Here is a 25,803-nt window from a genome sequence, read left to right on the forward strand (position 1 = left end):
AGGCATTGTATTTTATTTGACAAGAAAGCGTATGATATGGGGGATTATTCATGCATAGCCAAATCAGGATCCTGACAGCAGGCAAGGATCTCTTCCCATCACCGGGGTTCTCTCTGGAATTCACCTTTTACTGCAATGTGGCTTTGAAATTGTCTTCTGCCTTTTATGGAGAGAGGGATTTCAAAGTTGGGTGAATATTCAGTGCAGCACTAAGATAATAATGGAAGCTGATTCTATTACTCCTGGTGTTATTGTACAAATATGGCAAATTATCCTACTTATCTGGTAATGCATTCTCATATTTGTTAACTCTTAACTACAAGAATCGAAATCTCCCTTCCCATCTGAAGTGATACCTGAATAAAACACAAATAACCAATTTCAAGCAGGTATTGTTGTCCAAACTGCTACAAGCCATAATCTTAGTTTTCTGTGGTTATTTTTACGAAATATAACTTTGTACTGCCTATTATTTTAAGAGGACAGAAAATAGCTGGATTTAGGAATATTTATTACAGAGTCTAGTTCAGAGTTTTCACACGCTTTTTCCAAACAAAAATCTGAAGAACTGACAAAACCAAGTTCAGTAAAAATAATAATACTTTTAAAAAGTGAACTTGAAATTGTAAGGCAGGTCATATGACTGGCAGACATTCACAAGCCGATAGAAAAGTCTACATTATCTACCAGGCTGATCATATAGTATCAAAAGAGGCATTTATTAAACTGGTGTTCAGTGAGCAAATACAAATATTTGAAGTAGAAAGTAGAGCCATGCAAATCCTTTGAAAGAAATGCTTTGAACCCATGGGAGCATGTACAAAGCATCTCTTCAAATTGTGAAAGCAGCCACCTCTGTTCCCTGGCTTTACAAGCTGCTTCCGGCTCTCTCCACATGCGTATGCACAAGTTGCCGCTTTGTTTCACATGTTCCTCAGCAAAGCAAAATGCATGCGCATGCGTGCAGAGAGAGCCGGGAACAGCTTCTGAAGCAGCCACGTAAGCCTGGAAATTGGCAGGGCTGATTCTTTCATGATTTGAAAAGAAGTGTTGTGTGCATATTCCGAAGCACTTCTTTCATAAGATTTGTGCAGTCCCAGTAGAAGGGGGCAACATGAAAGAAGACAGCCAGAAAGGTGAAAAACATTAACTTTAGGCCTTTGCATGACAACTACAAAGTTACGCTTTGCCAACATCCAATTTAACCTTTATTATATTAATGTTACAGTTCCACTGCTATGCAATCAGTAATGACAATAATGCACTCAGCTCTAGAAAAGAAGAAAGGAAATGTGCCTTTTTCTTACACTCTCTCTAGTTTAAAAAATTGTACAGAAATGCTGAATACATTCATTCATACCTGGACAACCACAACTTGAATAGACACATGATCTGGCAGCCTGATTGGGGCCCGAAAGTACTGTGATAATGCAACCAAAAGATGCAGTATTGCAACCAGACTTTTAGCATGGACAGCTGAAAGAGATTAAAAACTTAAAGTTACGCAAGAGAAACTGAAATATTTACTTTCACAAGCAGTATCAGTATGTAGGATATTTTATCCTTTGACACTTTCGCCCACTAGAGATTGGTCAAAGGGTATTTTCCTCTGTTTCTCTTTCCTGACATAAATCAACGGGTCTTATGAAAACAACTAAATCAACATTATTCCTTGGGTTAGGTGTTGCATGCTTCATGCGATTCAAAAGGATTAGGCAGTTGTATTAAGTGCTATCTACAGACACCTCTGTGGCATTCCTTTATCCTCACTATTCCAGTGTTGATTTATGAACTAGGGGAAGGATTTTTTTTTTAATTCATAACATGCACTTAATTCAGTTTTAAGTATCATAATGTCTGCAGGAAGATGAATGAGCCTATTTAGCCCGTACCCTTGAGCAATAACTTACTAAACAGAATGATTCAAACATTCCTCATGAACTTGTTAAGAGGTCTTGTTATTATAGCTTATTCACAGCAGGATTTGTATATGTACTTAACACTAACAAGGCTGCAAGGTACCAAAAGACTTATTATAGGAAACTTCTAATCTGCAACCATCAAAAGAAATAATTTGTAACTATATTCTAGCAGCAGCAGCAGCAGCAGAATTATTATTCCCTTTACTTGGGGTATCCATGAATGCCAAGGTACCATTCTAAAATATTTGATGTTAAGTATGCTACATTTTTCAATTTTAGATGACTCACATATTACTGAAAAACAGTGCAGTAGTACCAATGAGCTATTCAACTGCATTATTTGTCTATGTTTATGTCAAAGGTCTTCTGCAAAACTATGAAATACATTCCAAACAATAAATTTTTCAGGCTTCTTACAGGACAAACTTTATGCTTAAACAAAAATAGCCTAATGTATATACTTTTCCAGCCAGCAAAATTAGATGCTTTATGTGCACACTGGAAATGAACAGGGCCTCAACAATGTTTAAGATAAAGCATGGAGTACTGCCTCATATCCTTGATTTGGATGAAGGAATTATAGCGTTAGATACCCTTTTAGCCAAGAAGCCCTTTGGGAAAGTCATTTTTTTTTCAACCTAACTCTGCTTACTGCGAATTGGAAGAAATAAAAAGGAGCATCTCTTGGACACGGATCTAAACTCTTTGCAGAAACTAAGGGGAAAAATGTATTATAGGACTAGCTCCAAAATTTGGGAGAAAGTTCTCCCAATTCCCAGGGTAAGAGACAATAGGAAAAAAATAACCACATTACATAGACTTGAATAATATGTAACACATTCCTTTTTATTTTCCTGTGAACCCCTTTGGATTTTCTTGTACATAGAAGTAGGATATAAACTATGTTTTTCACACTTACAGTTCTACAAAGATCCGTAGCAAATTATATCAGAAATAAGAAGAAAAAAGAACTCTCCAGTTTTGAAGAAAATATTCCCTGCCACATGTAACATTGCATGTACAATTGGAATTTAAACTTATCAGCCTCTTAATTGCCAATTGTTTGCCAACAATTACAAGCTTCTTTCTTTCTCTCTTTCAGTGTGTATGTGTCTGTTTGTGTGTAAATACATATATAATACTCAAACATACACAAACACATACTTCCATACACATACCCCTTCTAAATTGGCTTCTGGTTAGAAAACGGTTCTAGCTTTTTTCTAATTTAATAAATTTAATACAATTTTAATGTAATCTGTACATGCAAATTCCACTGTAAATCAGTAACTCACAGTCCACATTCCATTTGATGCTCCTTGGAGGAAGTTTAAGGGTTTCATTGATCTTTTCAAGTACTGTCTGTAGCTTCTGCTTCTGAGCTATTTCAGACTGTGTGACTTCAGCCACATTGAGTTTCTCACTCTCAAGCTTCTCTGAAGTGATAATGGAAGAAAAAACAAGTCTATGCCTCAACTCCATGTACCAGGCTCAACATGAAGACATTCTGTTCCACTATTCCAAAATGGATTTTTTATAGATAACCTAATTTAAAATTTCAAAAGTAACCACTGACAATCCACCAAGCAAATCTAAGTAAGGAAAATCTTTCTTTCTATTACAGATTTCAATGCTTTTAATAAAGCACAGTGATGTCAATCCACTTTACATTTATTTCTTCTTAATAATATATCTGGCAGTATTGACTAATGAGTGCCACATACAACACCATCTAGATTATTTCACTAATGTTAATTATATTGTTTCCTTCAAAATGGCTTCTAAATCTGGATGTCATCACTAAATATGGTAGCACTACAGAATGACAAATTTCAGAACATCACTGAATTTTTGAAGTGTCCAACTTCAGAAAGATGCCAATTTTAAGATGCCTAGTACATATAATTAAAAATATGATACAAACATAAAGGAAATGGTTGTTAGATGTTTAGACGACCATTCATTGGCTAAAATCTTTGAAAAGCAGGAATAAGCTTTTCTTACAAAACAAAAGGAGCCTATCTTCTTTCATCTCTTGGTTTTTTTTATAAAGCCATTCTATAGAAAAGCAAAATATCATCACTCTAGGCATAAAAATTACATTACTTCTTACCAAAGAGTTTTTGCAGTACTTGTCCATCATACATGTCTTCAGCCAGATCTTTTACAATTATTCTTTCTCCTACTAACACATCATTAATCCAGTCTATTAATACCTGTGTAAGAGATCAAGATTTAGCAACGCCATGCGTGCATAATCACAAATGTACATTATACTGGAAACAGTAGTAAAAACTAAACATAATTCACCAAAGATGCAGTGTGTCAAGAGTTAATAACAAGAATTAAAACATTTATACTGAAACATTAGTATGTATGACTAATGTATGTTATATTGTGGCAAATGCATTAAGCTATACCATTTTTTACAAAAGTCTACCCATTCCTCAGCTCCACAAATACTGAAGTTACCTTATAGTAACATCTTATTTTTCTAAACAATTATAAGTAGACATTACAGCTACTTAACTTCTTATTACTGCTGGATGAGAAGTTACTGGATGAGGCTTAAAATATAATTACTGCAATCCAGTAGTTAAATTCAATGGTATTTAAGCATGAGGTAAAAGGTAAAGACACCCTTGAGTCAAGTTCAGCTCCTAGTAACCACATGGACACAGTTATGAAATTTTCTTGGCAATAGTATGGAAGGGACAAACTACATCAATTTTTTTCAGTTCCCCAATCTATACTGAAGACCTAACACACATGACATAATAACTGAATTTTTTAAGAATGTTCTTCACATTCCAATATTTGCTCTCTCAGCAAATGTCACTTAAATTCTATTTTTTAGCTTCTTTTGTTCATAGAAAAACAAGTTGGACACAAACCTCTAAATTTTCAAGGAAACACACTTTCCACTATTAAAAATGTATTGCATATGAAAGCTTTGAATACCAGAAAAAACTCTTTTCCATTTTATGCAAAGTGGACTTGGAAGTGACTTGGAAATAATCTTAATCTTAGTAGCAAGAGCTTTTGGAGAATAGTTTGACTTAATTCTTAATCATACTATCAGAAAAATATTAATTGCATAGGATTATAAAGAGCCATCACTTCTGATTTCAGCACTGTTGGGATTTTAGCTGATCTTTCTTTTTTATCTACAAAAGTCACCAATACTGGATTCAGACAAAATGTAAATAGTCCATAGATTTTATTAAATTCCTATCAAACTTTCACCACACCAAGAAAAACCATTGTGCATTGACAAATTGCTACTACTAATACTGTTCATCACACAAGTTAGAGCTTAGAAATTATGGCAAAAACTCCCTTTGGTCAACTAAATTAAATCTTATTTCAATTCATAAAATGGGCACTCCTGTGCCCGTTAATTGAAGAGAAGAATTATTTTCAGAGATTCCAACTGCCTTTTGTAATCCTCCAAAATCTGTTCTAGAGAATTCAAGATTCCCAGAAGCACATGGTAGTAGTGCAGAGAGGAGAAGAAATTGGCAAAAATTGTTCCTCCACCTTCTTTCAGTGAGTTAAAAGAAATGAAATCATCTTCCATTCACAGAAGATTATTTTTTTCAATTTCAGTTTATACTGTGGCATTCCCATTAAATTAAAGAAATACCCTTTGTTGTCTTAAAGACTTCAAATATGTCTGGTTTTAAATATGCTGGTATTCAAACCTGGAAAAAAATCCTCATCGCTGAGGAAATGGAACTGAAATACTCTCTTTTCTCTCCACATGGTAAAGAATATTAATCTCACAAGCTTTTGGTGCCTATGATTAAGCTTCAAAAAATGCAGATTGTTGATCGTCAGTCACTGAGTGTATTTTTGGTTCTGCTGTAAATATGAATTACTCAATTTTTGTTCAGATATCATCTGTTGTTGTATATATGATTATTTCTTTATTTATATCTTAGAAAGCTTAGCAGAGTTAAATGGCAAGATTAAAAATATTTTAAATAAATAAATAAATAAATAACCCACTTGGGAAATAAAAAGTAGGAGAGAAATCAGCCTTCTACCACCATTCACCTTCACCCAAGACTTTACTTATTGTAAAATGTATTTCCTGTGTTTAAGACAGATGGCTTGTGAATCACTGGATTCTTTAGCAGAAAATAGTTTGCAGATTATAGCTGTAACATTGAATGATCTCTCTCCTACTTTTTATTTCCCAAGTGGGTTATTTATTTATTTATTTAAAATATTTTTAATCTTGCCATTTAACTCTGCTAAGCTTTCTAAGATATAAATAAAGAAATAATCATATATACAACAACAGATGATACGTGAACAAAAATTGAGTAATTCATATTTACAGCAGAACCAAAAATACACTCAGTGACTGACGATCAACAATCTGCATTTTTTGTGCTTGTGCACCAAAATATAAAGTTCAACAGGAGAATGAAACGCAGCTTACTTTATTTTGGCTGATTTTATAGACTAGTTTCAAAGTGCTTTCATTATTACCTTCATTAACTCCTGTAGTTTTGGGTCACTTCTTGAATTGGGATCAATCATTGTTCGGACTTCATTTTCCTCTTTGTAAAAAAAAAATGGAGAGAAATGAAAAAGGAAGACTCCTCATTATAAAGAAGGCATACTTATGACCAGTTTAAAGGGGAAAAAAAGTATTTCAAATTACCTAACATAGTATCTTCAGGATCTAGTTCAAAAGGAATTGGACTGAGTGGTAAATTTATGGCATTTATTCCTTCTTCCTGTAGTTCAGATACTGAAACGAAAACAAACAAAAAAAATAGTGAAATTTATCTTAATTTTTTTTTCTTGATGTTACTAACTTAATACCTGTTAGTAGCAATAAGGAGTGGACCTTTCAGAGTTTTTTCCACATTTTCTGGAAGAGGAAATATGTTAGTTGCAACAGAAAAAACAAAGGATTTTGTGGCACTTCAAACCTTTATTTTGAGAAAAACTTCTTGACTCACAGCCTTCTTCATCAAATATCAAAGCATAAGCATAATCCTGAGTTAGAAGGGTATAGCATGTATGTGTGTCTGTGTATGCATGTGTATGTGTTTAGGGTTTGGGGGACAATTGTAAAGTGAAGTGAGCAGGAAACAAAATGCAAAACTGAGAAATGACAGTTAATGTTATTAATAATGGCCATTCACAAAACGATTCTATTGTGATAATCATGCAAAAAAAATGCACCCACCCATTAAATCATTCAAAACAATGTGTTCTATATTCGTGTTTCAAAAACAGAAACTGCAGTTGAGACAGACAGACAGATAGATGATGCATACTTAAAAAATGATTGCTAGAATAAAATAATAGCCTAGTCCAAATCCCTGCTCAGTGACGGAATCTACTACAGTATCCCTGACTGATGGCCACCCAACTTTAGTCTGAGTACTTCCAGCAAAGGAGAGTCTATCACCTCCCAATACTGTCAGTTCCATTGTTACCATTAGGGGTTTTTTTTCCTGATATTCCACCAAAATCTATTTCCTTTTCATTTAAACCCATTGATTTTTATCCTATCTTCTTGAAAAACTCTGAACAATTCCCCCTAATCTTTCACAGGACAGCTCTTCAGATACTTGAGGGCAGCTTCCATGTCTCCCCACAGTCTTCTCTTTTCCAGGCTAAATATATCAAACACCTCAAACTATTCCTCATTAGTTTGTTTGTTTTCCTTTCCAGGCCCTTATCATCCTGATTGCTCTTTTCTGGACATACTCTAGTTTGTCAATCTATTTTTCCAAAATGTGATGTCCGGAACTGGACCCAATATTCTAAGTGTGGTCTATCCAAAGCCAGAGAGAAGAACAGCAGCTTCTTTTGATCTTGATACTATACTTGCAGCTTAGCATTTCATTTGCATTTTTGCAGCTATATCACACTATTGGCTTATGTTCAATTTTAGAATCCATCAAGATGCCCAGATCTTTTTTGCAATTTTTGTTGCCTAGATTGATCACCACATTCCATTGCCTTTGATTTTTCCTACCCAAAGGTAGGATTTTGCATTTGTTCATAAAGTACTAAAATTCAACTTCCTGATTTCTGCCCACTATTTCAGTGTGTCAAGATCCTCCTGAACCTTGATATTATGTTTCCTAAGATGTTTGCAATCTTTGTGTCATCTGCAAATGTGATCATCATATTTTCTAAACTCTAGCCAAAGTCATTTAGAAATATGTTGAACAACATAGGGCCTAGAATGGCATAGAGAGCAAAGAAGATGATCCTGACAGAGATATGCAGGAACTGTTACCTAGGCCAAAGGCTGAAGCATTTTTAAAGTCCAGAATGAGATAACATTTGGAAACAGCTCAGGCAGACGCTTCCCTAATGTGCTTAACTATAAGAAAGTAGATGAGGTACAATATGATCAGATTTGCAAGATTCTGTTATTATAGCCAATCTCAACAAAAGTTATTTTAGCCTTCTTGTGGACTTGATTTCCTGGTCTGGTCTACCTAGTGGGGCTGACAAATGGAGCCCTGTGATATGCCAACTCTTTCATCCAAGCTGATGTGGAACCAATGATGTACTCTCCTTGGGTGCAATTCTTCACTCACCTCGGTAACCATTTAATGGTAGCATAGTCCCACCCACATTTTCCCATCTTCTGTACCAGAATCTCATGGGAAATTTTGTTGAATACTTTATGTTATATCCACTGGAATCCCATGATCAACTAAACTGGTCACTCTACCAAAACTGGAGATCAGGCTGGTTTGGTATAATTTATGCTTGGTAAACCTTTGCTGGCTCCTGCCAAGCAATGCATTCTTTTCTAAATGCTTACAAACTCACTGCTTAATATTCTGTTCCAAAGTTTTACTCAGTATCTGTGTTAAGCTGACTGGTCTGTAGTTATCTGGCTTCTCTTTTAAAAGACAGGAATAACATTTTCCCTTCTCCAAACCTCTGGCACTATATCCATCCTCCATGATTTCTCAGAATGGGACTTCACCAAAAGGGGCTTCAAGACGACATCTACAAACTCCTTCCAGGCTCTCAAATGTACTGTAACTGGTCTGGTCATGAAGACTTGAACTTGTTCATGATGGCCATGACAGCCCTAATCATCTCTTTACCTGTGTTGGTTTGCCACTCCCTCCTTTTGTCAATTGTTCTGCTTAGGTCAATTATAATTCAGCTCCCCTTTGGGGAGAAGACTAAGGCAATGTAGGAGCTGAGAGTCCAGCTTCTCCTTGTCATCTGTTACTCTCCCACCATCTTCTGTTTTCAGACCTTTCCCTTTTCTTCCTTTTAATTACTGATGTATCACAAATCCCCCCCCCTTTTTTTTCCTTTTAGCTTCCCTTATGAGACTAAATTCCTTTTGCACTTTAGCCTTCCTAACTTTCTTTCTTGCAGATATTAGCTACCTGCCTGGTACACCTCTTTTAACTTTAGACAAGTTCTTTTTGTATTTTGATTGATTATGTCCCATTAACTTGTGCTAGCTGCCCAATTTTTTCCACTGGAATAGTGTGAAATTGTGCTTCCAATATCTTATTTCTGAAAAGTTCCCCACTTCCCCCAATCCTGAGGATTTCTGTCTACAGGATACCACCTAGTACTTATCTGTTGAAATTGAGTCTCCTGAAATCTTGTGTGTATGCATGACTATACTCCAATTTCTTTCACTGGGATCTTGAACCCAACTTCCTTCCAAAGTTTCTACCACTTTTTACTCTTCAACCAGCTTTTCCCTGTTGATTAGGAATGTGTCCAGGAGAGCTAATCCCCTAATCTCATTTTCAGCCTTTTGAAAAATAAAACCATCAGCAAGACCACTGAGGAATTTCTAGGACCTTGCAGTCTTGGCCGAGTCAAGAAATGGCAGTTGAAGTTTCCCATTATTACTATGTTTCTCCTCCCCTGGAAGTTCTCTAATCTGGTCTTAGAGGCATTATACATGTCTTCTGCTGGACTTGGTGTTCTATAGCATTCTCTCTTTCCTTGTATTCTTACTCCAATGTTCTCAATTGGCCCTTCTTGTTCAAATTCCTAGATTCAACATATGCCTGCACTTGCTTCACATATAATACCACTCCCCCCGTTTTAATCTAGTTTATTGTTATACCCCTCAATCCTTGCATTCCACTTGTTTCGTTCCCATCAAGATTCAGAAATGCACACTAAATCTTAATGACCTTCCAGCATTAAAACTGAATCAGATTTCCAAGGCTCCTTCTTCCCAGTTCTTGTGAGGCACAGTCTTTGCTTCTCATCCTGAATATGTGCCCCAGGAAGGCAACACACTTATCTTGACAGACTATCCAGCTAACAGATTGCAGCTTCTAACCCCCTCAGTAAGAAGTCCCTGATTGCCAACTTGAGGGCAGAGGCAGGAACCCTTCCATTTACAGAATCTGTGCAGAACCCTGGAGCAGTCACTTTTCATCCAGGGTCCAGAAATATCCATGGTGAGGCCCTGTTCTGAAGCTCCACAGTTGAGCTCTTCTTGAGAGGCTTGTGTTTTTATGTCATATTCTTTCATCTCTTCCTCCCATCTGCTTGGGCTTTTTTCCCACCTATCTTCTGGAAGGCTTCTTGATGCCACTGTCCCTCAGCAAGCACTGCCTGTGTCTGATTCAAGAATTCTCCCTCTTCCTTGATAAGCTGGGTGTGGGTAGTTTTTCATCTAGCCCTCTCAGGAGAACAGCTTTAGACCTAAAGCAAGTAGTGCCTCTCTGCTATTTATTAAAGCATTCACATCCTTTTTCAGGTTTCTGCATGATCCTGAATAAATGCCATTAAAGAATCCACTCATTAATGTGTCCCTTATAGCAATGGCACCTTTTTTCTCAGGCTCAAGCTGTTTTGCAACATTTCATCTCTTTACAAAATTACCACATTCCAGATCTGTTACAACTCCCACAGCTACGTGAGGCATGAAATTATGATACGGGATTTAGCTTACAAATACAGGTAGTTCTCGGTTAACAACTACTTAGCGACCATTCAAAGTTGCGACGATGCTGAATGAGTAGAACTTATGACTGGTCCTCAAAGTTCCAGGGGGTCATACCACCCCCACAGTCATATGACTGTGATCTGGGTGCTTGGTAACCAGCTCACACTTACAATAGTTGCAGCATTCCAAGGTCACGTGATCGCCATTTGCAACCTTTCCTGCCAGCTTCCAACAAGCAAAGTCAATGGACAAGTCTGCAGGGAAGGTTGCAGTTTACTCCTGCTACTTTTTCTCCTGAGGAGTATGAGATCCACAGCACCCCCTCCCCAGCCCGCATGCACTCATATGACACCGCAGCAAGCCCTCCCCAGCCTGCACGCACTTGCACGGCACCACAGCAACCCCTCCCCAGCCCACACACACTCACTGTAGCACCCTGCTCCTCACTCTGTAGTACCCACCCACCCTCCGGTCTGCTTGCAAGCCACCCAGGAGTTGCAACTTCCAGCTGGCTTCTCCACTGACTTTGCTTGTGGGAAGTCGGCAGGAAGTCATGTGAGGTCCTCACTTAACGACCCACGAACCTCGCTTAACAATGGCAATAGGGACTGTTAGGATTGCTGCTAAGTGATGTGGTCATGTGATATTGCACTTTACAACTGCATTGCTTAGCGATGGAATTTCTGATCCCAATTACCATAGTTAAGCGAGGACTACCTGTAACCCTTAAACATTGCAAATCTAAGATACCAGTTCTGATTCCTGGAATCTCATGTAGCAGAAATGATTGAAATGATTATGGACAGTACTCAACAATATAAATTAATGGGCTAGAATCCTGCTCAGAGTGCCAAATCTCATGTATGTGTAAATAATACATACAGATTTCTGCTCTGTAGATATTGAGGGGTGGGGCCCAGGGAACATATCCAATGTTTTGGAGGAGGACCAGTTCTCTTGCCCCCTTATATCTGTGGAACTTTTCATATTTATGGAACTAATCATTAGTGGAAGAACAGCTTAATATTCAACAGGAAAACTATCCTGAATTTGAAGATCCTGATACAAAAAGTAGACAATGCAGTATACTTTGACGTCTATCATATATCTAGAAGCAGCTTTTTTTACCCAAATAAAAGTACATGAAATCTAAATAAATTCTGCCCTTTAAAGTCCCTAGAAACTGATGAGTCTATCGGAAGGCATAAATAGCACTGCCTGCAAGGTTTAAATTAGCTTAATTTCTTTAGTATATGCAGACATGTCCTCCATGCTGTGCTTTATTAGACTTTTTCATGTCTTTTGATACCTATTTATATTTCCCTTCATCACTGATTTCAAACATTCCATCTTGAAGGCTTCCTATTACTTTATTTCAGATTAAAGGGATAAAAAAAAAAGGAGAAGCTGCTGCTAATGGTTAACAACACACTGTGCTCCCCAGTAGCTACAGTTATCTTTTTTAAATGCTGGGAAAGAGAAAAAAAAAGTCTTTTGTTTCCTTTGGCAAGCAATCCCTGATCTTTCCTGACTAGCAAAAGCAGCTGAAAGAGGAAGCCATATATATTTTCTTAATTATGTAAACATGATTTTTATTGTTTAAGCATTGGGTACAAAGCATTCTCTATTTGTTTAGACAATTCGGTACCAATGTATAGTTTTGGTTTCCAGGTGCTCAAAAGAGGCATTTAGAACAAAAGGTGGTGTTTGTCAAAACCACACCTGACCATCTTGCAGCCTATGCCCCAACTCAAGAACATTAAATCTAGAAGCACCCCCAAGATGCACATCTAGTTTTTAGGGATAGTGTAACTCCATTCAGCATCAGTTGCATTCCATTACCCAAATAATATGACTTCCAATCCAAAGAATCATCAATTTCCCAGTATTAAGTTTGTTCTCCCTCATCTAAGAACTGAATATATGTGCCAGTTTATGAGTTCCATAGCTTCTCAGGAATTAGTGGAAAATAGAGGTAGTGTTGCATGTAATTAACATACTGTTGATAATGAAATTCATTACAGGTATTCCCCAGTTTAAGAACAACTTCCATTCCCAAGGTCTGTCCTTATGTTGAATTTGTATGTAAGCTGGAACAGTATTATTGTATAATACTGTATAAGTAGTATTGTGTAATTAACTCAAATCGTTGTGTATTTAACTCGAATCATTGTGTATTTAACTCAAATTTTGCTACAATAGGCTCCGTTCTTAATTATGGGTTGTCTGTAAACTGGGTGTTCTTAACCCGGGGACTACCAGTATACAAATGACTGTCAGGTTCAGCCCAAGAACCACAGCAAGACAATCCAGGGACAGTTGTTACTTTATTAGCTTACACCTATTAGACAGAATCTCGCCAGACTAACTCTAACCCCCAACAACAGCAACTATAACCCTAAATCCCTTAGGGAGGGGCCAGTCTCCTTCTCTTCACTTTCACACGTTCCGGCTGGGGGCTGAGGAGATGCTTGGAATGTCTCTCCCCCTCCCTGTAACCTTAAAGCTCCATTCCAGGATCCTCCTCGCTCATGCCTTCCATCACATCGACTTCTTTAAAGTGGTTTACACGGCTACATGTGCGCACATAAACACACACATGCACATCCCCTGAAGATTATCAGCCTATGGAATAGAAAAGAATCATCCTGCACTAACTAGAAAGACCAGACTCATAATGTGCCTCATAAACCCAAACCAGAAATCTGCAATAAGAGAACATCATGATCAATACTATCAAACACCACTGAAAAAATCATATACGATCAACATTTATTGATCAGAACATACAAGTCTACTTTCATTTCCAAACTAGGACATAAGCTAGACTGGACAAATCTAGGTAAATACTTACCTCCAAAACTATAAAGAGCTGAAACATCTACTTTTTCCAAGTCTTACTCAGAAAGATAAAGTTAGGAATAAATTATAGGCATTTCTAAAGGTGGCTCTGTTAGTAAGGGTTGCACCATTGGTGTTTTATATGCTTTACAATTCTTTACTGATATTGTTGCTTATACCAGCCATGATTCAAACCAACTATAGAAGACAATATATCCGACAATATATTGACCTATATTGACTATGGCATCTGAAAATGAATGTGAGTAATACTGTCTAAAAATGGCATTGCAAATTGGTTACAGTCAGCCTAAATGGATAAAGCCATCCAGTACGCAGACTAACTTTGTGAATGGCATTGAACAGAGGTAATTATGCCGGGGGGGGGGGGAATGGCATCACCACTCCTTATTTACAGAGGAAGACAGACTTTTATATGCCTTCAGTCCTGCTCATAATGTGTGTGTGTGTGTGTGTGTGTGCGCGCGCATGTAGAATTCCACCTATTTCCCTACTCAGTTTTTCAGGAAGAAGCATGTATGGGTACAACAAACTGCAAAGACAGAATTTTTTTCATATAGGTGGAACACTGTGCATAGTTTTGTTTTTTAATCAAGCTTTACAATGATTGCTTATTAACATATTTCAAAAAATAAAATAGGATGAATAATTATGTTTATATTTATTAAAATCATTGTTACCTTATCTTTCCAGTTTCAAAAATAAATATATTGTAAATGTTTTATATAGTATGCAGATACTTTGCTAAGCAATCATATAGTTCAGAAGGAACACTATGAAAAGAATGAACTTTCCTGGTTCGTTTATTTTGGTGGAAATGAAAGGGGTCAACACTCATTTATAATAATGCTTATTATTATTATTATTATTATTATTATTATTATTGATCAATACACGGAAATTCATTTGAAAAATCCCATGGTCCATGTCAAAAGAAGTGGCAATGAAAATGAGTAGGAAGAAAACTAAGAAAATGCTACATATTTAGTTTACAGGAATTCTCATATTGCACACATTAGATTTCATTTAGCTTATTATACATAATGTATAATTTTAAAAATACAAAATACTGTCATGTGCATATAACATAAAAGACTATTTTGAGAGTAGCAATGAAATGATAAAACTGATAATGAAATGTTTAAATGTGTTATTGGAAACAAAATATTTATTTCATAAACCTCATAAAAATATATTTGCAATTACACAGATGGCTGTTTATGAGGTGTTCATTCAAAACAGTATCTTCAGAATGTAAACTGTACATTGTTAAGCAATAAATGCCTATTCACTCTCAAAAGACTTGATAAAGGAAGGAGGGGAAGATATGTTTGCAACTGAAAATATTTTTTCAGGAAACCATCTGTAGCAGAGCTGAGTCCCACATCCATTAACTGCTGACTCCAAGCCAATCACTTCTAAAAGTGAATACAGTATGCAAGCAACATGCATCAGTCTGATGATGATGCATTAGTACTTATTCTCTAGAAATGCCCATTTTCCATGGTTGCATAATTTCTCTCTTAAATAAAATATAACTAATAAGAAGACAGAAAACGACAACACAGAATTGTTTGGGATGTAATACAAATTAAGGGCCTGGCACCTTGAATTTTTCTCAACTGCTCACTATTTTACACCATCCTTCTTTTGTTCTACCTTCAATTAAATGGAGCCGATCAATGTTACAAAGATATTGATTAAAGGAGAAAGTAACATAAGATGCCCAGTATATAACTATTCTTCTAGCAAAGGTTCCCTTACAACTAGTTCTGTTCTCATTACAACTTTTACACTACTTTTATACTTTACTTGTACTCTCACCTGAAAGAGGAAAGACAAAACGTAACTTGTGTACAGCAACCTTCCTTCTTTCCTAAGTTTTGTGATCATATTTATTATATTTCTATACTGCAGGATTCCAAAAACAACTCCAAGTGGTTTACAACATATAATGAAATGTGAATGACTCTTGCATGATTGCACAATAATGTACGGATCCAGAGGCTTGAAGTGGGCAGCTTTTGAAATCTCAAAACCTTACAAGACTCTGATCTAAGATAGCATGTTGCTATGACCATGAAAGAGATGCTATTAATTAAAAAATGCCTCTAAACCAACCTCACACATCTTGGGGTCTCCCAGTTGTCCTGGATTTCAACTCACAGAATTTCCTCCCCAACAGGAATTTGGGGAGCTTAAGTTGAATATATCTGGAAGAAGACACTAGGTAGGAAAGGCTGAATGAATTTTTTACCACCCCAGAGTAAAGAGTTAACAGATAATTGGGATCCTGAAATGGGTATGCTGAAGGGGGGGTGGACGGGGTGGAGGGAGAGAAAGCATGAAAATATTCACCTCTACTGGTAAAGCATGAAAAGTTGATTGCTTGATCTATTGTCTGATTGATTGGGGTAAATATGCCACTTCAATCAAACAGGACTCTGAGCAGTTTACAGCCCCTTCTTGCAGAAAGATTAAAGTAATAAAACAGTATAACAAAATAATGGAACTACAATAGTAAAAAAGAGCAATATAAGATTATAAAAAAGACTGAAGCTACCAGGAACAGTGATATCCAAGCACAGGGCAGGGTGGGGGCTTCCAACTTATACCAGATTCCCTCTCAGGGCTGTTCAGAATGAAGAGATTTACTTTATCCATCTTTTCACTCTGATGAACAAAAGGTAGGAGGTGAAAGAGAAATCTATTTTAAAATAGGATTGCAAAGCATTTGCTGTTGTTTGTATTTATTTAAACTAGTTATTTTAATATACTGTCACACCTATGCCTTATTTTATTTGATCTTAATGTATTTTATGTTTAACCACTTTGGGGAACCATGGTCTTGAAAGGTGACTAAGAAATCCACTCATTTAAAAAGAAAAACCTTTACTGGTCTGAGCCCCAAATATTTGCCTTTCATGACTCATTCTCAAATGGCAAAACTAGATGGATCTGGGTGAATTTTGGGAAGAAGAGAGAAGAAATCCTAGATCATTAAAGAGAAAAGTTGGTTTATAGTTGTTAGGTGTATCTTTTAAACAGAAGAATGGTCTTAGTCTGAATTCACATTGAGAATTTACTTTAAGTTAACATATTCTCTATTTCTCTCTGTCTTCTTTTATTTATCTTCCTTTCCATCTATAATGCATTTATTTTAAAACTACAGAATGTTGAATTTAAGTATCCATTTGACAACAAAATCTGCAACTCTATGCTAGAAAAGTATAAGACATATGCTAAGTCATACTATTGTCTGGAAAAATGAGATGGGGTGTATCTGAAAATGAGTACAGTACAAAGAAAGGAATTTATACTGATAAAATCAACCAACTATTAACAGACACACACACTTGCACACACTCAAATAGGAAACCCTGCTCATAGTATCTTGTCTAAGAAAAATGGAATTGCTTGCAGGTATATACAATATAATCTGCCATCCTCTTGTCAACAGTCCTGCTGATTTCGATGAAATTGAAGCCCATGTTACTGGATGCAGAACTGAACCCACAGTGTGCAACTTATGTTTCAATGCTCTACATGTTAGGGTTCAACAGAGAGCCAGATTCAAAGGACAAAACATGGATCAGATTGTTCACGGGTACATACATAGTACCTGATATAAAAACCTCTATCCAAGTACAACTTTTCCTGGGGTTGTGCCTCAGCTGTGGAAAGCAGCAGTGTGAGTCCAGGAAAAGACACAGCTGGTTTTAAAGTGGTTCCAACAGGGGCTACCAGTGCACTCATGTGTCTTCTGAATCACATTTTGTCCTTCCAATCTGAATCTCTGACAGTCCAACTAAGTTGAATCCAGAGTAGTCTTCTGTGAATGGAAATGCAGGGGCACAAGCCCTGCTGAAGCAAAAAAAGATTTTGACCAATTTTCCTTTCACTCTGCAGCCACTTCTCATATTCTTCTGGAGGATCACCTAGCTCTCCAGGTCAGCACTGGAAGAAGGAAGGATTGGCAAAAATTACCTATTCCCCATTTCCAGTAAAAACAACCCATGTGGGAAGTCTGCTCATGAGGATTCTGCCTCCAACACACTGTGATTCCTAAATAATCTGGATATACATTCAGCCCATATCATTTAACACCAGTAGCAGGACTGCTACTGCTGTTAGCAGTCCTACACACTGCTAACTGTTCTCTTTCTAGCTAGAAAGTTCACTCTTTAAAAAGTTCAGCTTTGAATACCATAAACATGCATGCACAAAGGATAGTTTATCCAATATATTTTCCTAGTGTTTCTTGTGTTAAAGCATGAAGGACACACACAGCTGTTCACAATAGAGGCTCTTGAACACAATCAAAGGGCTTCCTGATCCTCACATTGGGAAACATCAAACATGTTCAGAATGGAGTGAAATAATAATGCATAACTGTGAGAGGTCATCTATTCTCAGAATAAAGAGGGCCTGAAATTAAAAAGCAGTTGGTGATGAAACATGTTATTCTAAAACATGCAGCAATTTTGACAGAGCTTTGGGGTATAGACTATGAAAAAATGTGTATTTTAAAGTTTATTTTGTATGACTCTGCATTTTAGATATTGTTGATCTGAGGTTGCTAGGATTAATATTTCACATTTCATTGGAGAGGGAAAAGAAACACAAATTCTTCAGTGCTTTTATTTGCAGTATATTTATTAAACTATTGACCTCAATAGTTGCTACTACCACAATGTCACAGTGAGGTAATGCAACATAAAAATAGTATTACCCAGCAGAAAAATTAAAATTTAGCAACCAAAAGAAAATATCCCTTTGAAAATACCCAATGCTTTGGACATTTGGATAATCAGTCACAGCAATCAGCCTGAAAAAAAAAAAATCAGCAAGCGTTGTAGCATCCCTTACCTTTGAGGCAAAATGCTCCACATCCCATTGTACACCATGCAAGGCGTCATTTTAACAGCTAACTAAGAAGTCCTCTCCTTAACAGCTCTCTCTTCTGCTGCCTTGCATAGCTGTATTATGCTTTCGAGTCCATTTCTTGACAGAATACTCGATGCATATTGCACCTCTAAGCTCAATGCATTATAGACTTGACTGACTGCCTATATAATTTAATATGATGCCACAAGAGACTCATACACCATCTGCAGAGCAAACAAAGTTTGCCAGTCTCATTTTGGCAAAATTTCCTTCTGGAAAACTGAACGTTTGACATACCGTGCAATCTCATTTATCCAACTAGCTTACAGAATTCTTCAGCCATTAAATTTTATTAGGATGAATATTATTATTGCAGCAGTGAAGGATGGGAGTGCATATACTGAGAAATCAGGGAGCAGCACACGGTAAACTTCCCCCTCCTTTCCCCTTCAGTTCTCTTTTCACTGCTTGATCAATATCTGCCCTCATAGTACATCTGTCACAGCCATCCATTCCTTCTCCCTCAGATTGCCTGCGTTTTTCTCCTGCACATCCTTTGTTTTTCTCCTCTCCATTCCTATTTATGCCCTTGCACAGAAGAAGAGGTTTAAAAGTACCTCACTCTATTCAAATCAACCTGCAGGTTTTCATGCTGACATTCAGGTAAATATAAACCGAAAGGCAACTAGATGCTATACATGACTGATTCATGTGCTTTGGTTTAGCATGATGTTTGAAACACCCACAATGGTTTACATTATGTGTGAATTATGGCTTGCTCAAAAAATTGATTTACATCTTCACTTACATGGTCAGTGAGTACTTTGACTGTAATGTAATATTTGGGCTCTATCTTCAGATCCTGCTCCTATTTCTTTGTAGTTCTCAGTACGTGACTCAAAGAAAAATAATGGACAGACCCCCAAAGTGAAAGGGGGCACTGATAACACAATTTCCTGCTTTAATGTTCCTTGTCTTCCCACTTTCTCCCTTGGGCCTCTGCATAGGCAACCTCTCTCTGATTTGTTTAAGCACATTTATGAAAAATCCAATCAGCTTCAAGCAACCCTGAGATTTCCCCACTCTCTTCTGTATTTCTCTACTTGTTGCACATTACTCTTGACAATGGAGAGATCAAGTGATAGGGTCAAATGAGCCCCTTTTTTCTTTTTCTGTAATGGTGCTAAGGTGAGATGGTAATCTGTAATGGGCACTGGAGTTAGATGGTTGAGTATATTTGGGAGGGTCGGTGGATGAAGGGGATGGCTGTAGAAGGAGCAGAGGGTCTTCTGATGCTGCTGGAACTTTCAGTGGCAATTAAGAACTCTGGTAGCAGGAGTGGTGGAGGTTGGAACGATTGGAGCCTCCAGAGCACTTGGCCCTGTGGGAAGCAGGATTCAAGATATCTCTTGTTCCATCAAAAATGGTTCAGGAGCCAGAGAGGATGCTAGAGATGGAACTGATTGGCTAGATTCAGAAATCAGCTGTTTGGTGGCAGCAAAAGCAATGCCACTAATCAGCTGTTGAGTGGTAGCGGGTGTTTGACTGGATCCATCAATCAGCTGCTAGGTGCTGGGCTGCTAGGTGCTAGCGGAGTGGCAGAGAGAACCTGTCTGGTGGTAGAAACAGTATTTATTATGGACTGCTCACTGTAGTGGTGGTGGCTACCCAATATTCCCAGCCTCAGTGTGCTGGAGTGCTGGTAGACTAGGTGTTGCGAGGAAGCAGTAATGGGAACAGGATGAGGCCAGTGTGTAAGAAAGCTCTGCTTCCATGTCTTGCTTTTTCCAGTGTCTTACTATATTTCATTTTCAGTTCATATTTTAATGGATTAAACTCAATATATAAAAATAGTATAAGTGCTAAACTTCAGTTAAAATTGCAGAGCCCCATAAGGAGGGTTTTTAAAATTTTGATTTCACCACCTTCATAACCATATAATGGCAGAACAAGTATGTAATCAGTTCCAAAGCTTAAACACCCAGATGATCTCACCTAAAATTTCAAAGGAGTAGTATCACATTTATGTTTGAAAAACATTTTAATTTTGTCTATCACATTTATTTAGGATGTCCCCATGATATCCCTGTCTCAAGCAGAAAAAAACAAAAGCGCTCAATCTTACTTGAAGTCTGTTATTTCCATTTCCTACATGTTTTCCACCCACCCCACCCCACACTACCCAATTAGCATCTTAATTAAAAACTGGAACTTTAGCAAGAAGGGGTAAGAACTTTGTGAGATGGTTTTGCTTGTCTATTGCACAAACAATTCAGAGGTAACATAATACTAATAGGTTAATTCGTGAACATGGATGAATACTATATCTGCCACATAGCACTTTTAGTCATATAACAAATAAATATAGAAATAGCACTGGAATGGTTGGTTAAAAGGTTTTGTTCCTTGAAGAGGAAATTTAATTAAACCATGTAATGCCAATTACTGTCATTTCTAACTGTATTATGCCTTCCTAGAAATAATGCAGATGCAAGATTCTAAAGTTACCTAGATGTTTGATGTTAATAGGATAAAATTATCTAGACCATGAGAAAATCCAGATAGTGGTGGGAAGAAAATACATTTTTCCCAAAATTGTATATTTTCCAATTGAATTACTAGATACTTTAGAGCACTAGTTGCATGAGAAGCAATGTGCCTCCAATGTATATACAGCAATATCTCCATTTAGTATCATTGTTTTATTATTTTGCAAATCAAGATTATTTTTATTTTATTTTATAATTTTTTTATTTAGGCAATTTATCAGAACTAATCCACTTCACAGTATTGTATTCTGATACTTTTAGCCACAAAAAAAGTAGAAAACCAGTCCACCACAACCCACCTACCCTCCCTCCCTCTTTCTCTTTCTCTCTCCCTCTCTCTCACAAAAATAGAAAATTTTAATCTTTTTCTATTCTTAAAAAGCATTTCAGTTTTTAATGTTTAGAATATAAAAGTATGTACCATGAAAATAGATTTAAGTTCTACATTGTATTGATTGATCGTATATCCACAATAAATGGATATATAGTATATAGTTTATAATATTTCTGTACAAATACATTTTATTTCTAGTTATCATGGCTAACAAATAAGCTGCTCCCTATGTGTAATACACTGCATTTTGTCTCTAAAATCAGATTTCTTGGCTTGTTTCAGAAAGTATTGTGGAATATTCTATCTGCAGGAACACATGCAGCCTGCACCTTGCTGCAAACATTAATTGCCCATGAGGATTATGTACTAATAAAATCTGAAGCTAATTTTGCAGGATAATTCTAACTAATGAAAGCTAAAAAGACCCAACTCATATTTAAGATGAAAAAAAAAAAGAATATAAATTTGTTGGCATCACAACACTTGTGCCGAAATCTGTAAAGTTGTCATATTTCAAATACTTTCCCTGTACTCCAAAAGTGTTTTGGAACCTGGAAAAGGTGCAGAAATGGGCAGTGATGACAATCAATTCAGTAGGAAAATAGGCATGTAGGCTTAATTTAAGAGGGAAACCTCATGCAGATGGGTAGAGAATGGATTGAAATGTTCATAATTTTTTGTAACACTAAGCAGTTGAAATCATTCCATAAGGCGGCAAAGAGAAACTATTCAGAAAAGTTGAAAAATCAGTTTTCGGCAAATGATCCTGCGACTGTGTGGAAAAGCCTGAAGAACATCATCGGCTATAACAACCCACCTCTCCTGATTGAAGAGAGTCATCAATTGGCAGATGATCTCAATATGTTTTACTGCAGGTTTGAGAAGGAACAACTGTTACCTGCTGCTGCCAATTGTATTTCAGAAACATCATTAGCATTAAACTTCTCTACACCTATTCCCAATTCCTTGGGTCCCTTACCTCTGGTGATCCTAGAAAAAGAAGTGCAAGGTCTATTTCAAAAACAAAAGACTGGAAAAGCTCCAGGTCCAGACGGTGTGACCACCTCCTGTCTGAAAGCTTGTGCAGAACAACTGGCCCCCGTTTTCACACACAGTTTTAATAAATCGCTGGAGATGAGTTATATCCCTTCTTGTTTTAAGAGCTCTACAATCATCCCAGTTCCTAAGAAATCCTCCATCAGCGAGCTGAATGACTACAGACCTGTTGCACTGACATCTGCGGTCATGAAGACCTTTGAGAGGTTAGTATTGGCTCACTTGAAAGCCATCACAGATCCCGTTCGACCACTGCAGTTTGCTTATCAAAGAAATAGGTCGGTAGATGATGCTGTTAATATGGTCTTACGCTATATTCTGTAACACCTTGAATTTCTGGAGTCTTACACGAGTTCTTTTTGTGGACTTCAGCTCAGCATTTAATACTATTATACCAGAAATTCTTTACAACAAACTGATCCAGCTTACTGTGCCTGACCATACCTGTAGGTGGATAATCAGTTTTCTAACAGATAGGAAACAACACGTGAGGTTAGGCAAAACCACATCCAGTACCCAGTTAATCAGTACAGGTGCCCCTCAGGGATGTGTGCTTTCCCTGCTGCTTTTCTCCCTCTATACCAATGACTGCACTTCAAAAAACTCTACTGTTAAAGTTTTGAAGTATGCAGATGATACAACTGTCATTGGTCTAATTCGAAATGGAGATGAGTCAGCATACAGACGGGAGGTTCAACAACTGGTCTTGTGGTGTGGTTATAATAACTTGGAACTGAATACACTTAAAACTGTGGAGATGATTGTGGATTTTAGGAAGAACCCTTCTAATACCCCTCCCCTTACCATACTCAACAGCCCAGTATCAGTGGTAGAGCCCTTCAAGTTCCTGGGTTCTATAATTTCCCAAGACCTGAAATGGACACTTAACATTACAGCCATCATCAAAAAGGCACAACAAAGGATGTTCTTCCTGCATCAGCTTAGGAAGTTTAAATTATCTCAGGAGTTCTTGGTACAGTTTTACAGGGGAATCATTGAGTCTGTTATCTGTTCCTCTATAACTGTCTGGTTTGATTCCGCAACCAAACAGAACAGACTCAGACTCGAACGGATAATTAAGTCTGCAGAAAGGATAATTGCAACCCGCCTGCCTTCTATAGGAGAACTGTATACGTGAGGGTCAAAAGGAGGGCGGAGAAGATATCTGCAGACTCTGCCCAGTGGCTCTTGTCTACAAATTTGGGGTAAAAATGTAGACCTGCCACATTGCAGTCCTATGTGGAATAGTCTTTCCCATAAAACCCAGAATACCATTTTAATTAAATTCATCACTTTTATTGCCACATCAAGCCCTCTTTTAGTCATATAGCCTAAAAGCAATCTTATTTTAAACTCTGTATGCTGTATGAGCCGTTAAAAAAAAAACACTAGAATATAAATGAGGTAGAGATAATGGGCAAAGTACTAGAATATATTTAAAATGCTGTTAACAGGCATGTCATTTTTTCTCTTAATTTGTCATGGAAAAAAGTATAATGCATGGCTTGTGGGTTTTTCAGCAAGTAACAAAGAGACAGCTTTTTATTAAAGCTGTAAAATGAAAAAAATATGGTTTGTTTAGTAATCTTACCCAGGAAATACACTTGGGTAGGGCCTGGTTCACCATTGTTAGACCATTTTAATTCTTTCCAACCCAACAGAATGTTGGAAAGAAATTATAGAAAGAGACTTCAGACTCCATGGTCTGTCTATCTACAGGACAGGTCACCCAAAATAGAACAGAGTATGCCCAGATTTGGAGAAGCCACCAAAAGAAAGGTGAGGTTTCAAAATGGGTTGAATATGGTTAGCAAGCTGGGGGAGAAAACAAAATCCTGAAATTTTCCCCCAATATGTCTATATGGGAGAGGCAATTGAACAGCAAGAATGCTGGCAGTTCCTCCACTCTAACCCCCCTCCCTCTTCCTTTGTCACATAGCCTACTCCATGCTTCCACCAAGGACCACATATAGACAAATATAAGGCCACTGATGGTAAACAGGTTGGAAAGAATTCCAGAAGCATGCTGTGCCTGCTTTTCTGGATCCTTCCAAGCTACTGGCAATTCCAACATCTTCCGGGTTTTTTTTCTGTGCTAAGGATTACTTGTGTTTCTCTTTTGCATACCTTCCTTGTCATGGGTCTCTTTTGTGTATTATTGTTTTGTTTTTCAAAAATAAAGTGAAATCCCATTAACTCTGGGAGATCGGTAAAGGATCTATTTGTTTTGCTAGCACCACTAAACCCCTTTCTGCTTTAGAAATTCCTTTGTTTTGTCCTTTTATTTCTTTATGTCTCTGAGGCAACTTGACCAGGGGGTACATGCAAAAGATACAGAACAGCAGAATCATTCTGTTGACATTTAAATGAGCATACTACCTATTAATTACATGTTTTGCAACCTTTACCCTACATTCTTTCCTTTTTTTCAGACTGAATTTGTCATGATCCTGTACATAACTTTTCACAGCATCACAAACTATTTACTGATCTGTTTCCTAAGCAATTTTGTGATTTATATATAAATATTTGTATGTCATTGTTATCAGAGCCTTCTAAATCTTTGCAACAAAAATAATAAACAGGAGAGGGGAAAAACCAACTAGAATGGAAATTTTGCACCTTGCCTCTATTAACAGTCTTATAAAAACTTATCAATATTCTAAGTGGTATTAATAATTCAGCATGTTCAATGAATATTGAATTGGAGAAAAGCTTTTCCTTCATCTTTTGTACCTAACACTTTCTCTGTGCACACATAAATGTGTGGCCACTATCTTAGCAATGAAAAAGAGTCAAAATTTCAGTTAGACTATGTGCATTAGCTCAAACCTTTAATCTTGGTAGCAATCTCAGGCTGTCTAGAACACACATGCAAGTTATTCTTGAAATAGGAAGATGCTCTCATCATAATTTCTATTATGTAAGTAGACTTTCACTGGGAGTTATTTGATAATTTCATCCTTGGTGTCTGTTTGTTCATGGTAATAAAGCACAAGAGAGTATAAAAGGAACATTAATCCAATTTCATGCTGAAGCCATATGAAATAGCTCCAAAAATTATAGTTTCTCAGACATCTAAGTTGTTTCTGAATTGCTGGGTATAAAACAAAGAATAGCATAATCTAGTTACACACAGTAAATAAGCATAGAGTTCCAAATCTATATACATACTTACAATGGACTGCATTCTATCTTTCTTTACGATGGGTATATTGATATATAGATATATATACACATACACACAGAACCCCCACCTCC

At 37.0% G+C, this 25,803-nt stretch overlaps 1 protein-coding gene across 3 annotated transcripts in view; it reads right to left on the reverse strand.

The window, feature by feature from the left end:
- The window catches only part of PARVA (parvin alpha), an 87,491-nt gene that overhangs the window by 27,237 nt on the left and 34,451 nt on the right, over positions 1–25,803 (reverse strand). For 2 of the 3 annotated variants that reach the window (XM_007426362.4, XM_025165518.2), the window contains 5 exons: positions 6,598–6,687; positions 6,423–6,493; positions 4,036–4,138; positions 3,218–3,358; positions 1,361–1,476 (listed from right to left, as the gene is read on the reverse strand). In XM_007426362.4, the coding sequence (XP_007426424.1) occupies positions 1,361–1,476; positions 3,218–3,358; positions 4,036–4,138; positions 6,423–6,493; positions 6,598–6,687 (521 nt within the window). Of the gene's footprint in view, positions 1–1,360; positions 1,477–3,217; positions 3,359–4,035; positions 4,139–6,422; positions 6,494–6,597; positions 6,688–18,585; positions 18,629–25,803 lie in introns of those variants that run through there. The other variant, XM_025165519.2, reaches the window with a different exon arrangement.

This window comes from Python bivittatus, unplaced genomic scaffold (assembly GCF_059951505.1).
Source record: "Python bivittatus isolate LINGU-HERP-01145 unplaced genomic scaffold, Pbiv_v1 ctg000480_np1212, whole genome shotgun sequence".
In the NCBI taxonomy this organism is placed as follows: domain Eukaryota; kingdom Metazoa; phylum Chordata; class Lepidosauria; order Squamata; family Pythonidae; genus Python; species Python bivittatus.